The following is a 24,390-nucleotide window of genomic DNA, read 5'->3' on the forward strand; positions in this document are numbered from 1 at the left end:
ATAGGTCTGTTGTGGGTTGCTCTCGCTGTATAATCACTGACCTCTCACACTAGTTGGAAAAGGCCCAGATTCGAATCTTGTCAATAACGCGAGGTATTTTTATGGACTTTTTTTCACAACGTGGCTGATTTAATCGATCTCAGGCAAGTTGCATGCTTTTTGTCACTGAAACTCCAGTTTTTCGTACAACAAACTGTCCTTTGACGCCTTATTACCTTAGTTGCATTGGCGCTTAACACACACACACACACACACACACGTATTATAAGGCAAATCTTCATCCCTGCGATAACTTATGCTGCGGCAGTGTGGTACAGCAAAACGACGCTTACAGTCAATAGGAGAACTCTGGATGTGATACAAAGGACCATTTTATTAACAACCATACGAGCATGCAGAACAGTAAGCACACCAGCGTTGCAGGTGCTTGCTGGAGCGACCCCTCTCGATTTGGAGGTTGTAAAAGCTGGCTTGCTCTTCCTGCACGCTAGGGAGGTCGCTGCCACCTTCCAAGATTTCATAATTGACCCAGCAAAAACAGAAAAAGTCCGATTACAGACCTACCTACCCCTGAGAGTGGCAACAAAGATGGACCGATACAACAAAAGGAAAAATCACACGAAACTTCCTCCCCGACCTCAGCAAAATATACCCCAGGTAACCGGCCTGGTACTTTCCGGGGATGCACTTGACTTCGCTGCTTACTAGTCGTGGCCCCTTTAACTAGAAGCTGCTCGGGTTTGGCCTTGTTGAGGACCCGAACTGCACGTGTAGGGAGGTCGAGAACTGGAATCACTTGGTCTACAACTGCCCAGAATATGAAGATCTCAGAGGCATCCTGATCACAAAGATACACTACCTTCCGAAAGGACTGGAGTCCCACTTCATTGACACAGAAGAGGAATACAGAGCAATTTCTCAATATGCGCAGGACCTCTTCGAGAGGAGAAAACTGTTAATTACTATAAATCGTGTCTGACGAAAGACCACCACAAGTTAAACTGTACAAGACCATAAAATACTATCCAATGGAGTTACTACAGAGAAAAACCCCGAGACAAGAAAGTGAAAAACATAAGGACGGGGCTTACCCCATGAGCGACTGGACTAAAATCGACTCGACACTGAAGAAAAGAGACTTAACGCAACGCAGCGCAGCTGCCAAACGCCATTTGGCGACTTGAAGAGGGCGCCCTAGCCTCCTTCATATAAATAAGATCTTTATTGTACAGTTCACCGGTACACGCAGGTACCACGACCATACAATACCCTTCACGGCACCATGCCAGGGGTTAACAAACGGCAGAGATAATAAAGGAACTGTAAAGATTAATTATAAGCAAATTATATAATAAAAAAAAAAAAAATGACCCCTATTCCGAGGATAGGGGTCTTTCCCCTTAGAGATAGGCGTCCTAAGACGCCTATCCCAGTAGGGATATGTGGACATGTGTTTTTGTAAAGGGCGGCTCCTAGAACGTGAGTTCATCTCCGCCTCGTATCTCTGTGAAGAACAGTATCACTACGAATGGGCCAGATGTGTGTGTGACGTCGGTATGTGTGTGTTCTGTTGTTCTGTTCTGTCCTCTTGGCTACCCAGAAGCATCAGTCACCTGGACAGATGATTCTGGGTACTCGTCCACACCAGTAAGACTACTGTCTTACTGTCTTCTCCTCTCCTCGCCGCTCCCACTTTCCCTATTGGTGGTGCATGGGCATACCCCACTGTGACTTGGAGTCGCCTCCTCTTTCGACTCCATACTTCTGTCTTTTCCCTCCAGACTTCAGTTTCCCCACCCATTCTACCTGCACATACGCCAGCGAATGCCCTACACTTCGGAATTTACTTAATCATCTCCAAATTATGTTTTTCGCCCATACACTCGGCCTTTCAGAAATATAGCGTTATTCCTCATCGAATTTAGCAAAAAAAAAAATTTTTTTTTTTTTTTTCTTTTATGTCCTAGCCGCCGAAATCTTAGGAAATTAAGCGGCAGGACCTGCCAGAGTAAATCTTAGTCTACTGGTGTTTCCTGGTCTGCCTCCACGGAGCGAAAGTGGGTTAACGTTGGGCCTCAGCAGGGTCCAGCGGCTAAACGATCAGATGAACGGTACATGACACTACACATATACAATATCCATACACTTTAAATCTCTGGCATTTCCCAGCGAACTGGTTCACCCACAGTGAAAACAACGCGGAGATGGGGAAATCCCTGGTGCCGTTTCACCCTAACACACACACACACACACACACACACACACACACACACACACACACACACACACACACACACACACACACACACACACACACACACACACACACGTTTTATTATCGAATACAGTCAGACAGTCAGGTGGAGAGTCTGCAGGAACTAATATTAGTGCGAGGAGGATACATGGGGAGCTGCAACATACAAACAAAACATCGCAGCATCGGCGTTCCATATCCCAACCCATCGAAATTAGTCCTTGGAACGTTGGAAAGCTCTGTTATAGAGTAGCGAATCAAGTAATTATAGATCTATTAGTTTAACTTCTGTTCCAGGAAAATTAATGAAGGTACTGGTTAAAGAAGCATTGCAGGATCATCTAAACAAGACTTCAGTTACAGCTCGGACACAGCATGGTTTTGTTAAGGGGAAGTCTTGCCTGACCAATTTGATTGGATACTATGCTTTGGTTACAAAGTAACTGTATGCAGGGAATAACTTTGATATCATATATTTGGATCTTAGAAAGGCTTTTCATACTGTTGCACATGGAAGACTGCTGAACAAATTGGAGCAGTGTGGCATTGCAGGCAAATTACTGCTACGGATAAAGGGATGGTTGAGTGGGAGATTGATTACAGAGAGTGATAATCAATGGACACTGCTCATCGTGGACTAATGTTATTAGTGGAGTGCCTCAGGGTTCAGTGTTGAGTCCATTGTTGCTTTCTGTATTTAAAAATGATATTGATGATGGTATATCAAGATTAATGTAGTAGTAGTAGTAGTAGTAGTGGTGGTGGTGGTGGCAGGTAATGCAAGAAAGCAAATGTATGAGCTTATGCAGCATCAGCCGAAAAAAAAAAAAAAAAAAAAAATCACACCATTCCCTTCAAATGCCTGTCCAGTTCCTCCTTAAATTTATTTAACCTATCAACTTCCACAACGACAGATGGAAGTTTGTTCCAGCAATTAACCACCCGCTGGCTAAAGGCAAATTTCCGCACATCTATTCTACATCTGTCTTTTCTTAATTTGAATTTACGCCCCCTTAGGTTCGTAATCTGAACAAGTGGAAGGATCCCATCAGAATTCAGCGTGCTCAACCCATTCAAGGCCTTATAGACCTCAATCAGATCACTGCACAGGTGCCTAGTCTCCAGCCACTGCAATTTGCAGAACTTAAGCCTCTCTTGGTAAGAGGATCCCTTCATTCCCCTCACCAATCTTGTTGCCCTTCCCTGTACACGTTCAAGCAAATCTACATCCTTCCTAAAATGAGGCCTCCAGACCTGTACGCAGCACTCAAGGCGTGGCCTGGCCATTGCCTTATACAGAGGGACAATCACCTCCTTTTCCCTGCTAGCAAAATTCCTATATATCATTGAAAAAACCCCATGACCTGCCCTGGCAGCCTGTCTGCATTGCTCAGAAAACTTCATATCTGACTGCACAATTACTCCCAGGTCTTTTTCATTTTCTACCATCTTAAGTGTGGTACCACACAGTTGGTACGTTTCTCTGGGGTTAGTTCTACCCATATGCAGTACTTTGCATTTGTCAAGGTTAAATTTCAGTTGCCACTTCTTAGCCCATCTGCCCAAATTTTCTAGATCCTGTTGCAGTAGCACACTGCCATTACTGTCATTAACAACCCTGCCAACCTTGGTATCATCCGCAAACTTCGACACTAAGCCTGATATACGTTCATCAATATCATTGATAAATATACAAAACAACAGAAGACACAACACCGAACTCCGTGGGACTCCACTAATAATATTAGTCCACGAAGAGCAGCACCCATTGATTACCACCCTCTGTCTTCTCCCATTCAACCATCCTTTTATCCATTGTAGCAACTTACCCTTAACACCATTCTGCTCCAATTTGTACAGTAGTCTTCCATGCGCAACAGTGTTAAAAGCTTTCGTGAATTCCAAGTATATGATATCAAAATTATTTTTTGCATCCAGTTCCTTTGTAACCACATCATAATATCCTATCAAATTTGTCAGACAAGACATTCCCTTAACAAACTCATGCTGTGTCAGAATTATTGCTGCAGTCTTGTCTAGATGATCCTGCAATGCATCTTTAACCAGTGACTCCATTATTTTACCCGGAACAGAAGTTAAACTAGCTGGTCTGTAATTACTCGTGTCACCCTTCGATCCCCGTTTGTGAATTGGGGATACATTTGCACATCTCCAGTCCGTGGGACCTCCCCTGAATCTAAGGATGCTCTCATAATTATGGCTAAGGGTTTGCTTATTTGCTTTGCCACCTCCTTTAATATAACTGGATAGATTCCATCCACCCCAGGTGCCTTTCTTATGTTTAACTTCAACAATTCTCCTCCTCTTTGCTCTCAGTTATTACAAAATCATTAAGCACCCTGCTACAATTTGATAACCTTCTGCCATTTTCAAACCTTAATAACTCCTCATGCGTGAATGTAGATGCAAAATACTCATTCAGTTTGTTTGCTATCTGAGCAGGATCATTAACAGTCAAACTATCGATATCAAGTGGACCAATCAGATTCATCCCCTTCCTTTTAGAGTTTATATAAGTAAAGAAATCCTTGCTGTTTTTCTTAGCATCTTTTGCCAAAGATTTCTCGTAATCTGCCTTCGCCTGCCTAACCTCCTTTGTGACCTGATTACCGACTAGCTTATATCTGCCATAGGCTTCTAAGTCGCTTGATAATTTATATGTCCAAGTTTGCAGACGATTCGAACGTTGGCAGGGTTGTTAAGGACACTAATGACAGTACGCTACTGCAACAGGATCCAGAAAAGTTGAGCAGATGGGCTGAGAGATAGCAAATGAAGTTTAACCTTGATAAATGTAAAGTACTACATATGGGAAGTAGTAACGCCAGAGTGACGTATCAACTCTGTGGTACTACACTGACAGTGATAGAGAACGAAAAGGACCTGGGGGTAATTGTGCAAGCAGATATGAAGTTTTCTGAGCAGTGCAGACGGTCTGCAAGAGTAGCTCATAGTGTCTTGTCAATGATATACAGGAATTTTTCTAGCAGGGATAAGGAGGTGGTTATCCCCTTGTATAAGGCAATCGTCATGCCACACCTTGAGTACTGTATACAGGTCTGGAGGCCTCATTTCAAGAAGGATGTAGTTGTTGGAACGAGTACAGAGAAGGGCAACATGATTAGTGAATGGAATAAAGGGTTGTTCTTATGAAGAAAGGCTTCAGTTTTGCAGATTACAGTGTCTGGAGACTAGGCACCTGCGAGGTGATCTTATTGAGGTGTATAAAGCCTTGAATGGTTTGAGCATGCTCAGTGCTGATGGGATTCTTCCCCTTGCTCAGAATAATCACCTGAGAGGGCATAAATTCAAATTGAGGAAAGACAGATGTAGGAAAAATGTGCGGAAGTTTGCCTTTAGCCAGCGAGTAGTTGGTTGGCGGAACAGACTTCCATCCTTTGTTATGGAAGTTGATAGCCTAAATAAATTTAAGGCTAAGCTGGACAGGCATTTGGAACGAACGGAGGGGTGAAATGGGAGCGGTTTTTTTTTTTTTTTTTTTTGGCTGATGCTGCATAAGCTTGCTTTCTTGCATCATATGCCTCTACTAATTTTAATGCTAATGCTAATCACGGTACACGTTTTTACAATCCGATGGCGATGTTTCTGTTTGGGTGCCTTGAGAACATTATTTACCAGTGTGCAGCGTCCCAATATTATGTAGTTTGGCGGGGTTGCTGTCACCATGTGTCATGGAGATGTATCTTGTGGTTTGCGCTTGGATCATTAGTCGTCTTCCTAGAACAATGGATGTGCCATGTGGTACTTTAATATAACATCCGCTCTTCATACACTTGGCAGCAGTATGGACACGATCATTTTCTGTTTCAGCATATTACGCCTTTTCATACTGTACGGCCTGCAGTGACTTGGTTTGAAGAGATGGGCGTACAAAAACTTCATTGGCCTGCCCAGAGCCATAATCGTAACCCCATTAAATGCCTTTGTGACGAACAGAACATGTGCTTTGGCCTGGCTAACAGTCCCACAATCAATAGTTGAACTGACTACTGTGTTAAAGGAGGAATGGGCCAAATACCGCCTTACTCATCAAATATTGATTCAGGAGCTGTCCACGAATATACAGTGTTTGTTGCTGTTCGTTTGTTTTGTGTGTGTTTTGTGGTCGATTTATTGTTTGCTGGACGGAAAAAAAAACCGAGTTTCTGGGAGAAAAATCCATGCAACAATCGTCTGAAACCGACGAACTCAGCACAGTCAATCCTGTGGTAGTAATACCCATGCATTGCACAATATGTCTGGTAACGCCCGCACGTTGTCAGGTAGATAGTCGTAGCATCGAATGTCCTTCTCCAGTAGATTCCAGTCATGCCCAATGGGTTGGGATCGGCTGAGTTTGGCGACCATGGGAAAGATGGAGAATTCATTGTCATGTTTCAGAAACCAATTAGCAACCTGCTGGGCCTTATGGAATGGTGCGTTGTCTTGTTGATAGACGCTGGAGTTGTCTGTATATACTGTCACCATGAAGGGTCAGCAACGATAGAAAGGTAGGCGGTTCCATCGAGCTTGATTCACGGTGTTTAGAGAACTCAGGGCATGCCATGAAAACAGTCCCCAAAATCATAACACCGGTCGTAACACCACCACCACCACCTCCACCTCCACCTCCACCTCCAACCTACTGAACACTAACGGTGCATCCAGCTGACAGCCTCTTGTTGCTTTCTTCCAATGCGAATACGCCCATCAGCATTATAGAGTAGGAAACGAGATTCATCAGGCTAAGCGACAGATTTCCACATGTCGGTGGTGTAGACGTGCCTACAAATGACGCAGTTTCTTGTGTCTCGGACTTAGTAATGGCTACCCTTGATTGCCATAGCCAGAGGCGGACTGGGTCAAAAATTCTTACCGGGGAAAGCAAACAGAATGTATCGGAGCTCAGAGTGTAATATTGAAAATCACACCGTCCTTCGGCCCACCGGGGTTCCCCGGTAAGTCTTATTGCCAGTCCATGCTGGCCATATCCTATACGAGCCAATGGCCGGTGGGGTGTGCAGGTATCGGAAGACCGGTATCCACGTGGTCCATGTGGAAATTGGCCTTGCTGTTCCTACATTGTACTGGGCGTTAACTGGACCACACATGGCTCTCCCACGTGTGACCTTTGGCTGGTTGTTTGACCGCTATTGAGCCAGTCAAGGTAGATTCGTAACACCACGGGACGGGAGCACTTAACCATGTTGGCTGTAATCGAGATACTGCACCTGTACGTGTCTTGCTCCCATAGTCATTCCACTTTTGAAGTTAAAAAGATCTTGATGGAGACCCATTCTTCCTCGTGAACATCAAAACTGATCGCTACGTATGGTAACTACAATTTTATATCAGTCATTCCCAAGTTTGAGCCTTCACCAGCGTCACAGACCAGTCCATTTCAATGCAAATAGGAATGGACTGATATATATTTTTTTTTAATTTCCTTTTTTTTTTTTTTTTTTTTTTTTGAGAGAGAGAGTGAGAGATTAGATACGGTACATGAAAAAGTACAGTAAATATTATGTAGTGATAATAATAAAATTATTTCCCCTTGCAAAATATACCACAATCCTGTGTACAGGAGAAGCTCTAACGATCCAAGAAAACCGTCGTTATATCGGAAGGGCGTTATATCGATTATTCGTAAAATAGCATTAGGTTAATGAGAAATTGGCCGGGACCAACATATAGGACGTTATAACGTGTGGGATGTTAAAAAGATGGTCTCTATAAAGAACTTCGACTATTTTGAAAGAGAAAAGAGAAGTGTTTCCTTATTTCTTCATTGAAATTCCAGCGTATCCAGCTTCTGAGTATTTGACAGATTCGTCCATTGCCGGTAAATGTGTGGTGTCGGATAATCGGATTTGGGAGACTCGACAGTTTTTCATTCCATAATTGAGCACTCAAAAAAATTATTTGATTTCCTGTGATGCTTCGCATTTTAAAAGTAAACATCTTTAAACTTGGATCCCATATTTCCATTCATCTGTAAAAAAGTGTGAAGATAAATAAATTGCAATATTAATTAGCAGTAAACCATTTTTTCCACTTATTCTCTAGATGGCCGAGGCCAAAAGGATTTACGAATTCATCGTAACTGTATACATATTGAATTATTAAGGGCAGCCGTATTTTTTGTACCGCTGTTAACAATGGATCATATATTTTATTTTTTGTACGGCAGCTTACGTGTTTGAATCCGCAATCTCGTTACTTGTGGGAACGCGCTGGAACCACTGGACCACGGCTAGCCCAAGATGAAAGTACACTGAGTGGAGAGAAATCATGGGATACCTATCTAGTAACGGGTAGACCCACCTTTCGCCCGGATAAGTCAGTCACACGGCGAGCCATTGAGTCCACCAGTTCACGAAAGCGTTCCACGGGTATTTCTATCCATGCTTGCTGCACTGCTGTCCATAATTCCGTCGCATTCCTGGGTGGAGGATCCAAAGCTCGAACGGGTCTTTCCACAGCATCCCAAAGATTCTCCAGAGGGTTCATGTCCACTGAACTGCGAGACCATTCCATGGTCGTAAAATCTGCGGAATGCTCTTCGAATCATTTTCTAGCCACCATGGCTGTGTGGGGAGGCGCATTGTCCTGCTGGAAGAGTCGATTTCCTTGTGGGTGCACGATGAGCATGAAGGGATGCAGATGGTTTGCAAGGATGGACACGTAACCTGGACCGTTCAGAGATGCGTCTAGACGTGCCAGGGGTATCAACGTGTGCCAGTTGTACACGCCTCAGACCATTATCGACCGTCCACCTGCCTGAACATTTCCTTATTGACATGACGGGTGCATAGCTTCGTGCGGTTTCCGCCAAATACCCACCCTCCCGCCCGCTCGAAATAACTGGAAACTGGACTTATCGGTCGGACCAGGAGACCAGTCTCCAGTCATCCAAGGTCCACTGCCGATGTTCTTTCGCCCACTGAAGAGTCCTGTGTCGTGGTGTTAGCAATGGAACTCTGGTGGGTCTTCCATAACCTGTTGTGGCTAATGATCGCCTGATGGTCTTGGTGGAGACGTTACTGGCACCTCCCTCGTTGAAGTCGGCCAGCGGTGATTTGTGCCACTGTCGCTCTCCAATTGGCTGAAACAATGCGAGACAGACGTCGAAGGCCACGTTCATTCACCACCTTTCTGCACCCACAGCGCTGCCGATGATGAGATGTTATTCCAGAAATGTATTCCTGATACACTCTTGATATTGTCGAACGGGGATAGTGCAATTTCTATACCACCTCCGCGATAGAGTGACCCATGCGTCGGGCACCCACTATTATCCCTCTTTCAAAGTCGGTTAACTCACGACATTTATCCATACTGACATCGAATTACTGTCTACATGAATGCAGTGATGCAGTGTATCTATATACAGTACCTGCCAATTGGTGGGTTCGTCCGATAGCGAGAGGGGTGCCAGCGACGCGTTGTCCAGGGGCCAGGTATCCCATAAATTCTGTCCTTTCAGTGTACAAGAACAAGAATTAAAATAGGAACAAAAGACAAATATTTCAGTTAGACGATTAGATGTGCTAATTGGTTCTGAAATAAATATAAACGCATTATAAAAGTTCATAATCTTAAAAAATCATTTTGAAGTATTTGTAAGAAATGTGAAATTAAAAGTAATGCGCATGTAATTTATGTTTTTCAGCCTTGTTCCCTACTGCTCAAGTGATTCGTGGAGTGGTACCGCCTCAGCAAGAGAAGAGGGTAAGTCCGACAACATTATATATGAAAAGGTTTTTATTATGGCATAATAAAATTGTTCTCAGCGCGTCGAGAAATTCTTCCCATCAGGGCAGGCAAAACTTTTATAGACTTTTCATACTGGACTGAGGTAATCTGTCTCAAGCGAGGATTGCGGTTTTTTTTTTTCTGTGCCGAAACTAGCCATAGGTTGCAAGAAATTTAATAAAGAATTCAAACTGACTTTACAGTGAACATACTAAACAACTCGAGCTAACAGTTTACAGAAAATAAACAACTGCAAGAAAAACTGCAGTTGTTTTTAACAGTTGTATCCCGTCTAAAATTAGTCAATTAACGCTATTGGGAAAAGGAGTAAGAATTTCGAGCAGTTCAAGACACTTAAAGAAAAACGTTCTGATGCTGGAAAGAAGTTTTGTAGCAATGGTCAGTTTGCGATTAATTTAATGATCCAGTGAAGTCTCACTAAAGCTGTGAGACTTCACGGTATTGCGTCTGTAATAGCGCATTCTTCAGTTAGTCTGGACGAAAAACTCGACTTTCCGAGAGAGAAAAACTATAGACCTCGCCCGAGAACGACTAACTTGGCTACTTTTCGAAAAAATCTGATAAAAAATAAATAAAAAATCATATTAGAGCCACTCGAGAATTACCTCATCTACCGTATGTATAATATCGTAAATTGCGTGCGTCTAGTCGGTTTGCCTTTTTATGGAGAAAAACCACCCGCGTTTCCGAAGGGGGAGGGAACCTTGCTACCTTCGGCTGAGACTGACTAATTCAGTCACGGAGTGCAAAAAACCCATGGGAGTTGCGTCATTGACGGGATTCGAAACTAGGCCTTTTCCACCCGGTGTGGGGAGGAGGAGGGTGATTATAACTCCTGTGCTGACACGATCACTTATATGGACCAAAAAAAAAAAAAGAAAAGAAAAAACCGTCATATATAGTATCAATAGAGAATGAACTCATCTGCCCATAAATCGCGTGTTTTTAAATAAATATTGCTTTTACCGACGAAACACAATCAAAATAAGTAAAGTTTATTAAAAATAAAATAAATTAAATGAAGTACACGGACGCTGATAGTTAAATAAAATCGCAGAGCATTATTGGTGTGAGCAGCATTTATTACAACTGCAACCCAATGTTGAACTAGTCCGTACCCACGATTCTCGCCATCTTTCATGGTTGGAGGCCCTCCATATAGCTGTGGCGGATTCCACCATTAATTGCAATGCTTGGACCTGCATACATCCTGTTATGGAGACCGTTATTTTACGTCATAACGAGAGATGGCAGGTTAACAACTATTTACATCTAGTGTGTTGTTGAGCCATGAATCCATAGTTGGATCCACTGTGCAATGCTCCAATTATATTTTTATCTGTATGATGTGTGTTTTCTGTGGCTGATTTACATGTTTGAAGGACGAAAAACCATGAAACGAGATTAATTAACTGGCCGTATCACGAAAATTGTATAAAAATGTTTCTTTCTTTCTTACTGAGGAAGTACATTTCTACTTCTGACGGCAATCGCACTTGAATCAGTCCATTCAAGGTGGTACAAGAGAGCAGAAATGCTGTCCACTTCACCACCCAGTAGTCAAATAATGTCAGTATTTAAACAAAATATTCCACTAGTTTGTTTCAAAAGGGTTACTAATGGATAAAATGGATCAAGAATAGTTAAATTGCATTTTTTTTAATTGCGAACTCATTCATCTTATTCTGCCTGTTTATGCGAATCTTTCTACTTTATTTTATACAGGAGATTATGCCTTTCTGGGTTCCCTAATAGTCATAGAAGTAATTCGAGAACTCCTAAGCAAGGGACTTGAAACTGCAGACATGCTACTTTTGGCAGGAAGTAGGTAAGTATTAGGCATTTTAATTATGAAAATGCCTTTTATAGGGCATCTTCCTAATAACCTAGTGATAAGTGATCATCTGATATATGATAAGTTTTACCGTATTTTAATGTCTCAGAAGGGCCTCACTGAAGGTTCTCATTACTTGAGACATTCATCTCAATTACAGCATTAATCTCTTGCTTTTTTGCAGTGCTGGTGGTACCGGAGTATTAATCAACTTGGATCGAGTTTCTGACATGCTTCGAGATTTAGGAGCAAAAGTAAAAGTACGAGGTCTGGCGGATTCTGGTTGGTTTCTGGACAACGAGCCATATCAATCCGTGGAATGTACCGATCCCCAAACTTGTGCTCCCATTGAAGCCATCAAGCAGGGTATTAGGTAAATATCGAATTGAGAGGAAGTAAAATTATAAGTAATGGAAAAGATATGTAGTTAATTAGCGGTATATTGTATTGGATATAAAATGTACTAGTCAGAACTTCAACAGGGATTATCTTGTAACCCGATCATATTTGAAGAGACCCACCCGCCTTTAGGGGTGTGTTGCATGCGTGCAGGGAAAGCCCTAGACTACCTTACAGCAACTAGCACCTTAGGCGAACTATGAAATCGCCATCCTAGACGAATATGGGGCGCTCTAGACGACGGCCTATTTCACTTATATGCACAAAAAAAAAAAAAAAAAAAAAAAAAAAAACAGAAAAAACTGTCATACGGGACTCGAAATGGAGTCTCGAACTGAAGTATTTTCTACCAGGTGTGGGGAAGACGGCGATACTACCAACTGTACTACCCACGAGGGCCCCTGTGTATGTTAGGCACCTAAGGCCATGAAGGTGGGTAGGGGATGTATTGTGTTAGGTGCGTGCTAAGAGCCAAAGCAACTAACGACACGAGTATATTGTGTCTAACTGCGTGTATTATCATCCAACAGACAAACGGAGTTGGTCTGTTGGATGAAAAACCGAAGTTTCCGAGAGAAAGAATCATGCGATAAAAATCCCGGCCAGTGGTATGCCAACGGTGAATGAAGACATGTGTTACCTATAATTACAACTATCCCATGGCTTTGGGTAGAACAACGTACACCCATCATCTCAGTATTACGTAATCATGTCAGAGTTAGACCCGTAAATGACACATTATTGATGGACAGTTAATATTTGAAGATTACAAGAAATAATTCTCCTTCTGAGAAATAATCAGGAGGTAGGTTTATATGCATTGGTTTAATTTTGAAAGCAAAAGGATTATTCTGACTAATTGTTGCATCTCTAATTGGTGCATTTGTTTTACGAATGGAAATTTGGTGCCTCATAAGCTTTGTTATAATTCTAAACAGTGCGATTGAATTGTTCCTTAATGCCTTTTAATATTTTCTTTGTTCGACAGGTTGTGGAACGGGCAAGTTCCAGTAAGGTGCAAGATGCAGTACTCCACCAGTGATATGTGGCGATGTTACTTTGGCTATAGAATTTATCCAACTCTCCAGAGTAAGAAAACGTTTCATTACTGTCATAAAAGTATTTTCATGTTTGAAAAGCTTTATCATGCTTTTGCATTTTTCCCCTTGGTGTAATAAAGGATGGAAGTTATTTGACCCTGTTAAATATTGAAAGATAATTTTTTAGAAACTAAATTCCGCTCTTGAATAATGTGTTACTGTATTCAAGAACATCGGCCCTTGGAAGGGTCGCAATTCAAGTTTCCTTCCTCCTCTTGACTATCCAAGGAACAACATCAACTTTTTTTGCAGAATAGATGAATGTTGTGTGGTAGTGTAAAAACGCAAACGATGTACTCTAAATGTTCTTGATTTGGACTTTTCTGAAAAAAAAAAATTCAGAAATTGAAGTTTTCCTGAACTTAAGCTAATTTTCAGATAGGATTTGACTTGTGATAATAACGGAGGGCTGGTATTAATGTATTGGGAAACAATTTACTTCGGTAAGTTTTGAAGAGTTTGCTTCATTGATATGCGGAAATGTAATGCAGTGAAAGCGGATTTACAGGCATACATCTTCTGCGTGGTTAGCAAATTTGAAAGCTTACCGTTACATTGTAGAAGTTTTATTTTTTCACAACTAAATAAATGTGCATACAGTTTGGCACAATATTTATGACTTCTTTTATTAATCAGATAAGCTTCGAAAACTGTTTTTTTGTTTTTTGCATTTTATGTGAATATATTTGCCCTATGACAAATGAAAATAATCAGTTATTTGTGACATTACAATAACAATGCTTACAATAACTTTACCTTCTCTTATTAATCAGATAAGCTTCGAAAACTGTTTTTTTGTTTTTTGCATTTTATGTGAATATATTTGCCCTATGACAAATGAAAATAATCAGTTATTTGTGACATTACAATAACAATGCTTACAATAACTTTACCTTACATTTAAATTACAAATATTACTTTATCAATAACAATTAAAATTTATACTATTTTATATACATACACTCATGAGCTAAAACATTATGATCACCCATCTCCACGAGTGGGCACAGTTAGTAATTGTTGTTGTAGTAGTATGGATTTAGGAGCATCAGCAACTAAGGCCATATTGCTCCGTATATACTGTTTGTAAACAGGGTGTGTTCTGTGGTCGATTTTCTGGTTGCTGGACGAAAAAAAGCCCTTGTGGGTAGCACAGTTGGTAGAATCGCTGTTCTCCCCACACCGGCTGGAAAAGACCTGATTTTGAGTCCGTCGGTGACGTGAGGAATTTTTATGAACTTTTTGCACAATGTGGCTGAGTTAGTCGGCTTCAGGCGAGGGTAGCATGGTTTTTCTCCCGGAAACTCGGGTTTTTGTCCAGCAAACAGAAAACTGACCACAGAACACACGCAATTTGCAGAAAGTATGTCCGGAGCAATATAGCCTCAGTCGCTGAAAAACCCAATATAAAACAACTGGATGAAAAGCCCGAGTTTTCGGGAGAAAAAAACATGCTACCCTTTCCTGAGACAGCCTAACTCAGCCACGTTGCGAAAAAGGTCCATAAAAATTCCTCACGTCATCGGCCGTACTCGAAGGTCTTTTCCACCTGGTGTGGGTATGACAGCGATTCTACCAGCTATGCTACCCATGAGGGTGCATGGTTAGTGCCTGTCAGTATGAAATGAAGCCCGTGCAGTGGAGAAAGGATCTGACGGAGTTTGAATGGTGAACGATTTGCAGCGCTAGAGAGATGGGGCTAAAATCTCAGCAACTGCAGCCATTGTCGCTGTTCAAGGGGCACTGTAGTGAAGTAGGCGCCTGTTCATGTGCCCATGTTGCCTGACTGCCATTGACACCTCTGCCTGCAGTGGGCACGGGAGCACTCTTTTCTGGACGTGAGACTATTGGAAAAGAGTCACCTGATCTGATGAATAGAGATTCCAGCTCCATCATGCCAATGGAGGGATGCGTATTCGACGGTGAACAGGTGAACAGCTGCAACCAGACTGCACATTTAGACGAAAACAGGCGGGAGGCAGTGGTATCATGGTTTAGAGGATATTTTCATGGACATCACTGGGTCCCCTCATCCCCATTGAACACACCCTCAATGCCTCGGAATTGTTTCATACCAAGTTTTGTCCTACATGGTGACCATGTATCCAGATGGCAATGGACTCTTCAAACAAGACAATGCCTGTGCCACAAGGCTCACATTATGCAGGAATAGCTCCGAAGATCATGTCCAAATATTTCATGTGCTCCTCTGGCCACCATATTTCCCCCTCCCCAACATCAGTCCATCGAATATTTGTGGGATGTGGTGGAATGCAGCATTTGCCAGTCCACACGAGTGCTTCGCTCCGTTGCCGAACTGCAAGACGTCCTGTCAGGTTGATTCAAAAGTACCTTTTTTTTTTACTTGAGTATATTAAATACTTGAAACTAAGGAAGTTATTGTATGCCAAGCTCAGAGGAATTATTAGGTGAACTGGGAATCAGAGCATTCAGTAAATATAAATTATATGAGTGGCTATTTGTCACTGGCCTCAGTGGCAGTCCCAGGATTTCCTAAGGGGAGGAAAAACTAAAACAGTGTTCCAGAGAATCATTAAGCTTTATTAATCATGTATTAGTAAAAAATACACATTATTTTAATCATGGGGAGTGCTATAGTGGTGTAAAAGAGCCGTAAATTCAATCATTAAAAAGCATTTATATGCTGCTTAGAGATTGGATCTAGATTGGATATACCGTCATATTTTAAAACTAAAAAAGATTAGGATAAGTAAAGAGTTAGTGAAAATATAGCAGACTATAAAGAATATGTATGAAAAGAGTTGTGAGATCTTTAGATTCATTCCACATGTCACTTATAAATTTTAAAAGAAACACCTCATCTGTAGTTTGGTTTTATGAGCAACCTTTTTAATTGCTGGGCATAGCTTGACACTCAAGTTGAGCTTTCTGGGTATCTAAGAGCCATCTATGTAGCTGTGGTGAGCCACAGTATACTCTCCATATAATGCCCAATTGCATTAACTATGTCGATATTAGGTATGATTGGGCTAGGGAGGGCAACTTACTCTCTAAACAAGTGTAATGTGTCAGGCCTTTTCCTGATTGAAATCGTTTAATATTATTTAATACTTTTGTAGTTAAAGTTTTTAATAGGAGGAACCAACTGTTGCAACAAAATGCTGGATAGTTAGAGACCTGCCTCCTTGGGGGCAGTGACAGTAACCCTGATTTCTGGGATAGGCAGTACATATTGCATCTGGCAGAGGCTAAAGGTTTGGTCCTCCTGTTATATTTTATGTTTTAATTTTACATTTGAATTTGTGCCACTCCTTCATAGGCTGCAGCCTAGGAAGCATGTTTGATTAGCTTTTAAAATGAAAAGTATTTCCATGGAAAAAAGCATTTCCCTGCATCTCACCCAACATTTGGGAAAATTCGCTATCCATATAAATATGGACATCAGAGTAAAAATGTAGAAGTGCACCATCCTGTTGAAAGCCCACCAATGTATTCAGAAACTTGTTTCTTATTGTAGAAACCACATTATTTCTTAACATTTCAAGATTTCTATAAAGAATTATTATATCATGAAGAGAATTCAATTCACACGCCGATTCTTGGCTGTTTAATATCTGTGGAGTGAGATGAGGATCGTCACTGGCCTGGTGAATACAGTTGTGGCAATTTAAACGACCATTTAATTTGAATGCTGCTTTGTCTGACTATTTGCCATATGTTTACATCCTGTAAATCATCACTTCACTGACCTTCTGATAGTACCACTCACAGAATTCTGCTCATTGATCAGGATTATCTTCCTGAATTGAATGTCATAGCCAGGGTAGGAAAGCTTTGTATTTTATGCCCTTTAAAATTCTTGTAATTTCAAATGAGCTTATATTTTTTTTTGTTGGAACTTGTATTTCACAACAGTATTACAATATTGTCCAGACCTTGCAGTATAAGTTTGTTTGCGGCCTTTACGGCACAAGGGTAACGTGTCCATAATGTGCCTAACTATGGGAAAGTTCAGTGCTCTGATTTTTATCAATATGGATTGCAGTTGAAGTTTAGAGTGCATTATAGAGTTGTGTTTGAGGAAAGTAAAGATTTTGTCCACATGTTGCGTATCTGCTGGGAGATGGCAGTATAACAGTCTTTTTTTCTGAGGATAAAGCTCTTGTCCCTTCTGTGCAATAATTTTTGTATCTCTAGAATTATTTTGCTTTGATTGTTCTTATTCTGACTTGTTTGCATCCTTTGTTAGTGTCTATGATGAAATCCAGTGTTATATTTTCAGTATATTAGTTATTTATATCCAATATTCCCTATTAATAGCAATATATTCTATATCAATATTCATAAATTCATGGTAAGATAAAAGCATTTGTCTTTTCCAAGTCATCAAGGAACTTGATGACTTGGAAAAGCCTGTTCTAATAATTTTCATTCTATGCTAAGTTATCATGTAAACCCATTTTGGAGCCTCCTTTGAATCAATATTGGACAGAGAACAGATTTGCCATCTGGAAAATCTCTAAATCTTCACCCCCAGGCAGACAGATCAACCATTAAAATTTTTAGACGAGATGGGCTATCCAGTGATTATTAACTTTAACACTCGTGAGTTTTATTATATAGTAACAGGAGAACCAACTCAATGAAAGCACTTTATAAGTTCAGTATTACAATAAATAAATAGTAATACTGTGATGCAAAATAACTTTTGATTACTGAACACAAATTCACATTCAGTTTCTACTCAGATTAAAAGATAAATTAAGATACCTGTTTAGGTAAGATACTTCTAAAAAAAGAAGGAAAAAAAAAAAACATTGAAGGAACCTTTCTACTTCGAAAGGGTAAAATAACTAACTACAAAAACATGAGTCTACCACAAAGGTTTAGATGAAAGAGGTTTATATTTCTCCAAATAGTAAACTTTTTTTTGACGTTAAAACGTTTTTACTGGCATTATTCCAAAAATTTTGTAACGAAAAACCATCATGAAAAGCATTATGGAAGTGACATCATCTTCAGCTTCCGCCAAAAGCAAATTATTATAACTTGTATTGTTGCAATCATACTTGTATGATGGCAACAATAATTTATCTTCTACTGGACCAAATTTAATGAAATTTTGCACAGTGCTTTATCTTAGCTCTATACTAGAGGAAAAACTTTTAAATCTCAGAAAATTGCAGTAGTTTTTTTTCCAGGATAGTGGAAAATATGGACATGTGATCAAGGAAATTTTTTCTCATAATAAACGGGATAATGTGGATGTATAGCATATTGCTGGAAAGCTAAAGAATTTAGAAACAGAAATATTAAGGTTTTAAGATACAAAAAAAAAACTTTTGAAAACGCATCTGGTTTCAAGTCACCTGGTGTTTTCAGGTTGAATGTAATTTTTTTCTTTACAATTATACTCTGAGGCTGGAAAAGAGTTCTGCACATTTATGAAAACATTCTTCAACTTGGACATGTATTTATAGAAATATCATCAGATCTTTCTATAAACACTACACATAATGGAACAACTACAGATGGTGTATTTAGTCCACTAAAATCTCTTCAATGTAAAAATTATACATCCTACTTTAGTCATCACACACCAATACTTTCAGTAACCGGTATGTAATTATTATTAATAAAATAAAAACATTGTTATATTATTATCCACAAATTTTATTAATATCTGAAAATTAAAACATTTTTAACTCCTGCCGATGACTCTTAAATATGCTAGCGGCAGGACACATTATGTACCTGGTACAGAATTTTTGTTATTGTTAAAAATATGAATTTTTTGCTTATGAGTGAAGATACCACATTTTTCACAAAAAGTAAAATATAAAAATTATATTTATGGCTATTTCCATTTGAATAACATTTTTACCAAATTGCACATGTAGAGCTCAAGAGATGCTGAAATAAGCTTTCATTCACTAAAATTTGATAAGAAATATGTGGCAAAACCATGAAATGCACATCAACAGAAATTAGTAAGGATTTACTACACACACCATCAGAAAGAAAGGATTTTCCAAAAATACATTAATACTGCAAAATGTTATTAGAACAAATGCTTTTAATAACATTCTGTAATATTAAAAAGTTGTTAACAGTTTCTTACAAATTGAATATAATTTCATATTATGATTTAAATTACCAAATTTGTCTTTTGAAAAGATCCATATAATTTTGTTAAATAATTGATATAAAGAATGCTGAATAATTTTGTATGCCTTTCATTCTCAATTCATATTGACTGAGCTTTATCTTAATTTTTACAAGCTCCCCTTTTTGTGTTCCAATGGCTCTTTGATGAAGCTCAAATGACTGCTGACAATGTTGGAGCCCCGGTTACTAAAGCCCAGTGGGATTATATTCACAAGATGGGCACTGAATTAAAAGCTTCACTCCAAAATGTTTCGTAAGTAAGCCACTGATTAACATTGCAGTTTATTCACTCAAAAATCATAATTTTTTTTGGTAGTTGTAATTTTTCTTTTTCTTTTAGGGCAGTGTTTGCACCTTCGTGTATTTCTCATATGATTCTCACTAAGAGGTAAGATGCAAAAATACTATTATTATTTTTATTACTGAATATAAATATATGCTCAATTTCTTCTCAATTAGAACAGTAAATTTACTGTATCTGTTTAGGATAAGCATCCAAAGTTAATGCACCTGACCCTTCTAAAATATGGGAATGTGTTCTGAAAAATTTCCATATAATGTGAATCCATATTATAGCTTTTTTTATACAGGGTTTCTATAAATTATTCACCTGATTATGAAGCTCGATTAAAATTTTATTGTAAGAGGTATTGCAAAACAGTTTTCCACACTTAATAAAGCAACTTGAGTTTCTTTCTTAAGTGTGTCAACTTTATTAAGTGCATTAGAGGAGATGTGCAGGTGGTGTGGGAATTTTTTTTTGGCTGATGCTATAATTTTGCTTCCTTTAACAATGCTAATATACCTGTGTTTAACATAGTTTCCATGTCTAATAGCAGCCCCTCTCGCGCCCCAAACATGCTGTTTGTGGCATGAGATGTAAACACATTACTATCACATTGAACTAAACATAATACAAGGGGATATCAAAAAGTTCATACCCTTAGCTAGAAATAATAGCCCTAGAAAGGTGAAACTTCACAGGGACTTTAATCTTTTTCTATTTACTCTCCATGTATAGTAATGCATTTCTCCCATCTATGGATCAGTTGTTTAATGCCTTGCTCATAGAAGTCCGCACTTTCTGCCTAAAGCCTCAATTTCACTTCATTGATGACTTCCTGAGATGAATCAAAGCTGCGTCCATGCAAAGGCTTCTTCATTTCTTGTAACAAAAAGTCTGATGGTGCTAGGTCAGGAGAATAGGTTGGGTGCTGCAGTAGTTCGAAGCTGCACTGGGCAACAAAGTTGGTGGTTGGCACAACAGCCGCGTGAGTCGGTGCATTGTCTGACAGAAGATGGACATCTTTGGTTAACATTCCATGCCTTTTCACATTCAAAGCTTTGTGTAACTTTTTCAAAAGATTTCTGTAGTATTCTCTGGTAAGTGTCTATAGAACCATGAGATAGGTAATCTGTCAGGATAACCACTTTTCTGACCCAAAACACAGAGAACATCACCTTCTTTGCAGATGGAGTAGTCTTTGCCTTTTGGGGAGGTGTGCTTCCACTGCTTTGACATCCCTTTAGTCTCTGGATCATACTGGTACACTCAGCATTCATCATTTGTCACCAACCGATCAAAAAAGTTCTCAACATCCACATTACACAAATTCAACAGTTGGCAAGAACATTGCTTCTGCAAAGGCATCAGCAATCTTGGAACCCATCGTGCAGAGATCTTAGACGTGCAGATAGTCATGTAGAATACTGTGGGTAGACCCATAACTAATTCCCATTGCATTTGCGATGAAATGAATCGTCACACATCTGTCACTCAGCACCAGCTGCTCAACCTTTGCAACCGTCCCACTGTCTGTGGATGTTGATGGCCTTCCTTCTCTTGACTCATCAAAGACAATTGTACGACCGCACTGGAACTACTGTTTCCACTTTTTTACAGTGTCATAGGATGGACAATTCTGTCCATACACAGCTTTCATTTCTTTGTCAATTTCCTGAGCTTTCTTGCCCTGCAAATGCAGAATTTGATCACTGCTTGACACTACCCTTTGTCAACCATAGCATCCTTCCTCAGATTCCAGGCTCCACCTCTGGTGTACAATCACCTACGGGAATGAAATTTCACATGTTAATTATTGAATATGTAGACAACTTATATTAAAAATGGCATCTTCCTACTGATGTTTTATCTAGGTCGGGGTACGAACTTTTTGATACCCCCTCGTAAATACAGGTTGTTAACTGTTCTTCTGTGTATTAAGCTGGTTCATTTTCTTCATGCATCACTTGTCTTTGTACTAAAAACTATTCCTTTTGATCATGCAATTTGTTGCGTCTCACTCTTGAAACCTTGCAGCTGGATATGACGTTACTGAAACCTTTGCTGATATTTCTTGCTAACTATGCCTCTGATCAAAAAAATTTCTAAACACTTCTGCCTTATTACTTCACGATAAATTGATTTCTAGATTCTGTGTACAAGTCAAGCTTACACTGTATAAAGTGTGTAAGTTCTAACAGCACATTATTATTGTGTGTTTGTAGAAGGCAATTTCAAAAGAATATTAATTGAATTTTTTTTTTTTTTTTTTTTTTGTATTATGATCTGGAATTTATTACAACAAAGTGTAAATCAATAATTCAGTGGGATAAAAAAGTTGAATAGTAATCCGCCTCCTCCATACATGCTACCAGAACTGTTTATACAAGCATTTTATGGGATAAAAACTAGCTTTGTATTCTTGGACTGCAAACTTTGGCATAAATTCAACATATAATGAAAAATTTCTCTTTTGCCTAGCTATTGGGTCAAACATGTCCAGTACAGAAAAATGACAAAACTAACATTTCAATCTTTATAAGTGGTGTTAATAATCTGAAATGTATACTTACATTCTCATGAATTTATTTATTTATTTTAGTGAATGGAAATGTGTTACTGTCAACCAAATCTCCCTTCCTCAAGCATTACGCTGCTGGGAACTACAAGACCATGAGCATAACCATCACCACTACCATCCAAATCATCACTTTTTTGATCCTCTCTTTCCTCTGTTTAATAAAACCAGGTAAGACAGAAACTACACTACATCGCATTTAATTATACACTAATGTCCACTTTTAACAACCTTGTTTTTATGAAATGCGTATGATTTTCATTTTTAGTAACATCTGCATAAGCAACATAAAAATTAAATACTTTCATGTATTGTTAAAAGTAGGCATTACTATATAATAGTTTGCAGATTTTTCTTTAAAATGCATATTGTGTAAAAGTTAACTAACAATTAACAATCATTAAGGCTCGTTTACCTATGGCAAGAACAGAAGAAAGTTTTGTATCTGATTCTCAAGAGATCAAGCGCTTAAAAATATCTGAACATAAATTATCAGTAGTGCACTGTACAAATAATGTATTTGGATTAACATTTTGGGTTTAGCCTCTTAAATATTGACAAACAGTTCTGGCAGAAGGAATAAAAGTTATTTTTCTTTAAAAAAATGATTGGAGTAAGTCTTTTTCACTACAATCTCACATGCCACTTATGGCATATGTGCTATAGGTTTCCTGATATAAAAAAAAAATAATAAAATAAATAATGATAAAAATAAAATTCTTCAGACAGATCAAGCCATGGACAAGAATTTTGTTATAGTAGTACAAGATATTGCTGTTGAGGCTCCTTTTTATCGTATTCAGTAGGGATTTTTAAATTTTTAACAGATAAACTGTGGCAAAAACTAAATCATTGTTAATTGTATCTCAATGAAGAGAATGGTTTTGAGTGCAAAATACCAAAAAAAAAAAAAAAAAAAAAAAACCCCACATGGAGACCAAAAAGAGCCCTTCCACCCATGTGACTATTAATGGATTAATTTGATAATAATGCAAAGGATTTTCATCCAAGCCATCTTTGGTTTCCCTACCATTACCATAAAGCCATTTTGGACTAATATCTTAATATTTGGTCACTTCAGGCATTTCTCATGTTCCTGCTTCACTTTAACCACAGAATGAATTGGTTTACATTTTCTCAGCATGGTCTTTTATGAGTAAAGACTGATAAAATCTATTATTATTATTATTATTATTATTATTAGCCATATGGTGCAAGGAAGCCTAAGGCTTATGCTGCACCGGCCAAAAAAATTTTTTTTCCCTATTACCCTCAAAGAGAGAGAGAGAGAGAGAAGTAGAAAGGAATCACCAAGAAAGAGAAGAATGATGATATCCAGCTCAGGACCCTGGGTGTGCCAAGCCCATACTCACCAGATGTGAGCCCCTGGGGGTATTCATCAGCAACATCAGCTATCTAAGACTTCAGATTTGATTTGACTGATTGGATACTATGATGTCATTACAAAGACTAGATGCAAAAAATAATTTTTTGATATCATATACTTGGATTTCAGGAAAGCTTTTGACACTGTTGCACATGGAAGATTACTGTATAAATTGGAGCAGGGTGGTATTAAGGGTAAGTTTCTACAATGGATAAAAGGGTGGTTGAGTGGGAGAAGACAGAGCGAGGTAATCAGTGGATGCTGCTCTTCATGGACTAATGTTATTAGTGGAGTCCCACAGGGTTTGGTGTTGGGCCCACTGTTTATAATAAAAATAAAACTCTTGTTAAAAATAAAATTTTTGTTATATCAGACAGGCTGCCAGAGCAGGTCATGGGGTATTGTCAATGATATACAGGAATTTTGCTAGTAGGGAAAAGGAGGTGATTATCCCTTTGTATAAAGCAATGGTCAGGCCACACCTTGAGTACTGCGTACAGGTCTAGAGGCCTCATTTTAGGAAGGATGTACAGTTGCTTGAGCGTGTACAGAGAAGGGTAACAAGATTGGTGAGGGGAACAAAGGGGTCCGCTTACCAACAAAGGCTT

The 24,390-nt window shown here is 39.3% G+C and overlaps 1 protein-coding gene across 1 annotated transcript in view; it reads left to right on the top strand.

Moving 5' to 3' along the window:
* Notum (palmitoleoyl-protein carboxylesterase notum) overlaps positions 1-24,390 on the top strand; it is a 98,003-nt gene that overhangs the window by 42,822 nt on the left and 30,791 nt on the right. Inside the window, exons 4-10 of the mRNA XM_090380148.1 lie at positions 9,948-10,006; positions 11,777-11,879; positions 12,070-12,258; positions 13,273-13,373; positions 19,649-19,787; positions 19,875-19,922; positions 22,420-22,566. Coding sequence (XP_090236274.1) covers positions 9,948-10,006; positions 11,777-11,879; positions 12,070-12,258; positions 13,273-13,373; positions 19,649-19,787; positions 19,875-19,922; positions 22,420-22,566 — 786 coding nt within the window. The remainder of the gene's footprint in view (positions 1-9,947; positions 10,007-11,776; positions 11,880-12,069; positions 12,259-13,272; positions 13,374-19,648; positions 19,788-19,874; positions 19,923-22,419; positions 22,567-24,390) is intronic.

The sequence above is a fragment of the Mastigoproctus giganteus genome, chromosome 8 (assembly GCF_048544385.1).
Source record: "Mastigoproctus giganteus isolate SK-2022 chromosome 8, ASM4854438v1, whole genome shotgun sequence".
In the NCBI taxonomy this organism is placed as follows: Eukaryota; Metazoa; Arthropoda; class Arachnida; order Uropygi; family Thelyphonidae; genus Mastigoproctus; species Mastigoproctus giganteus.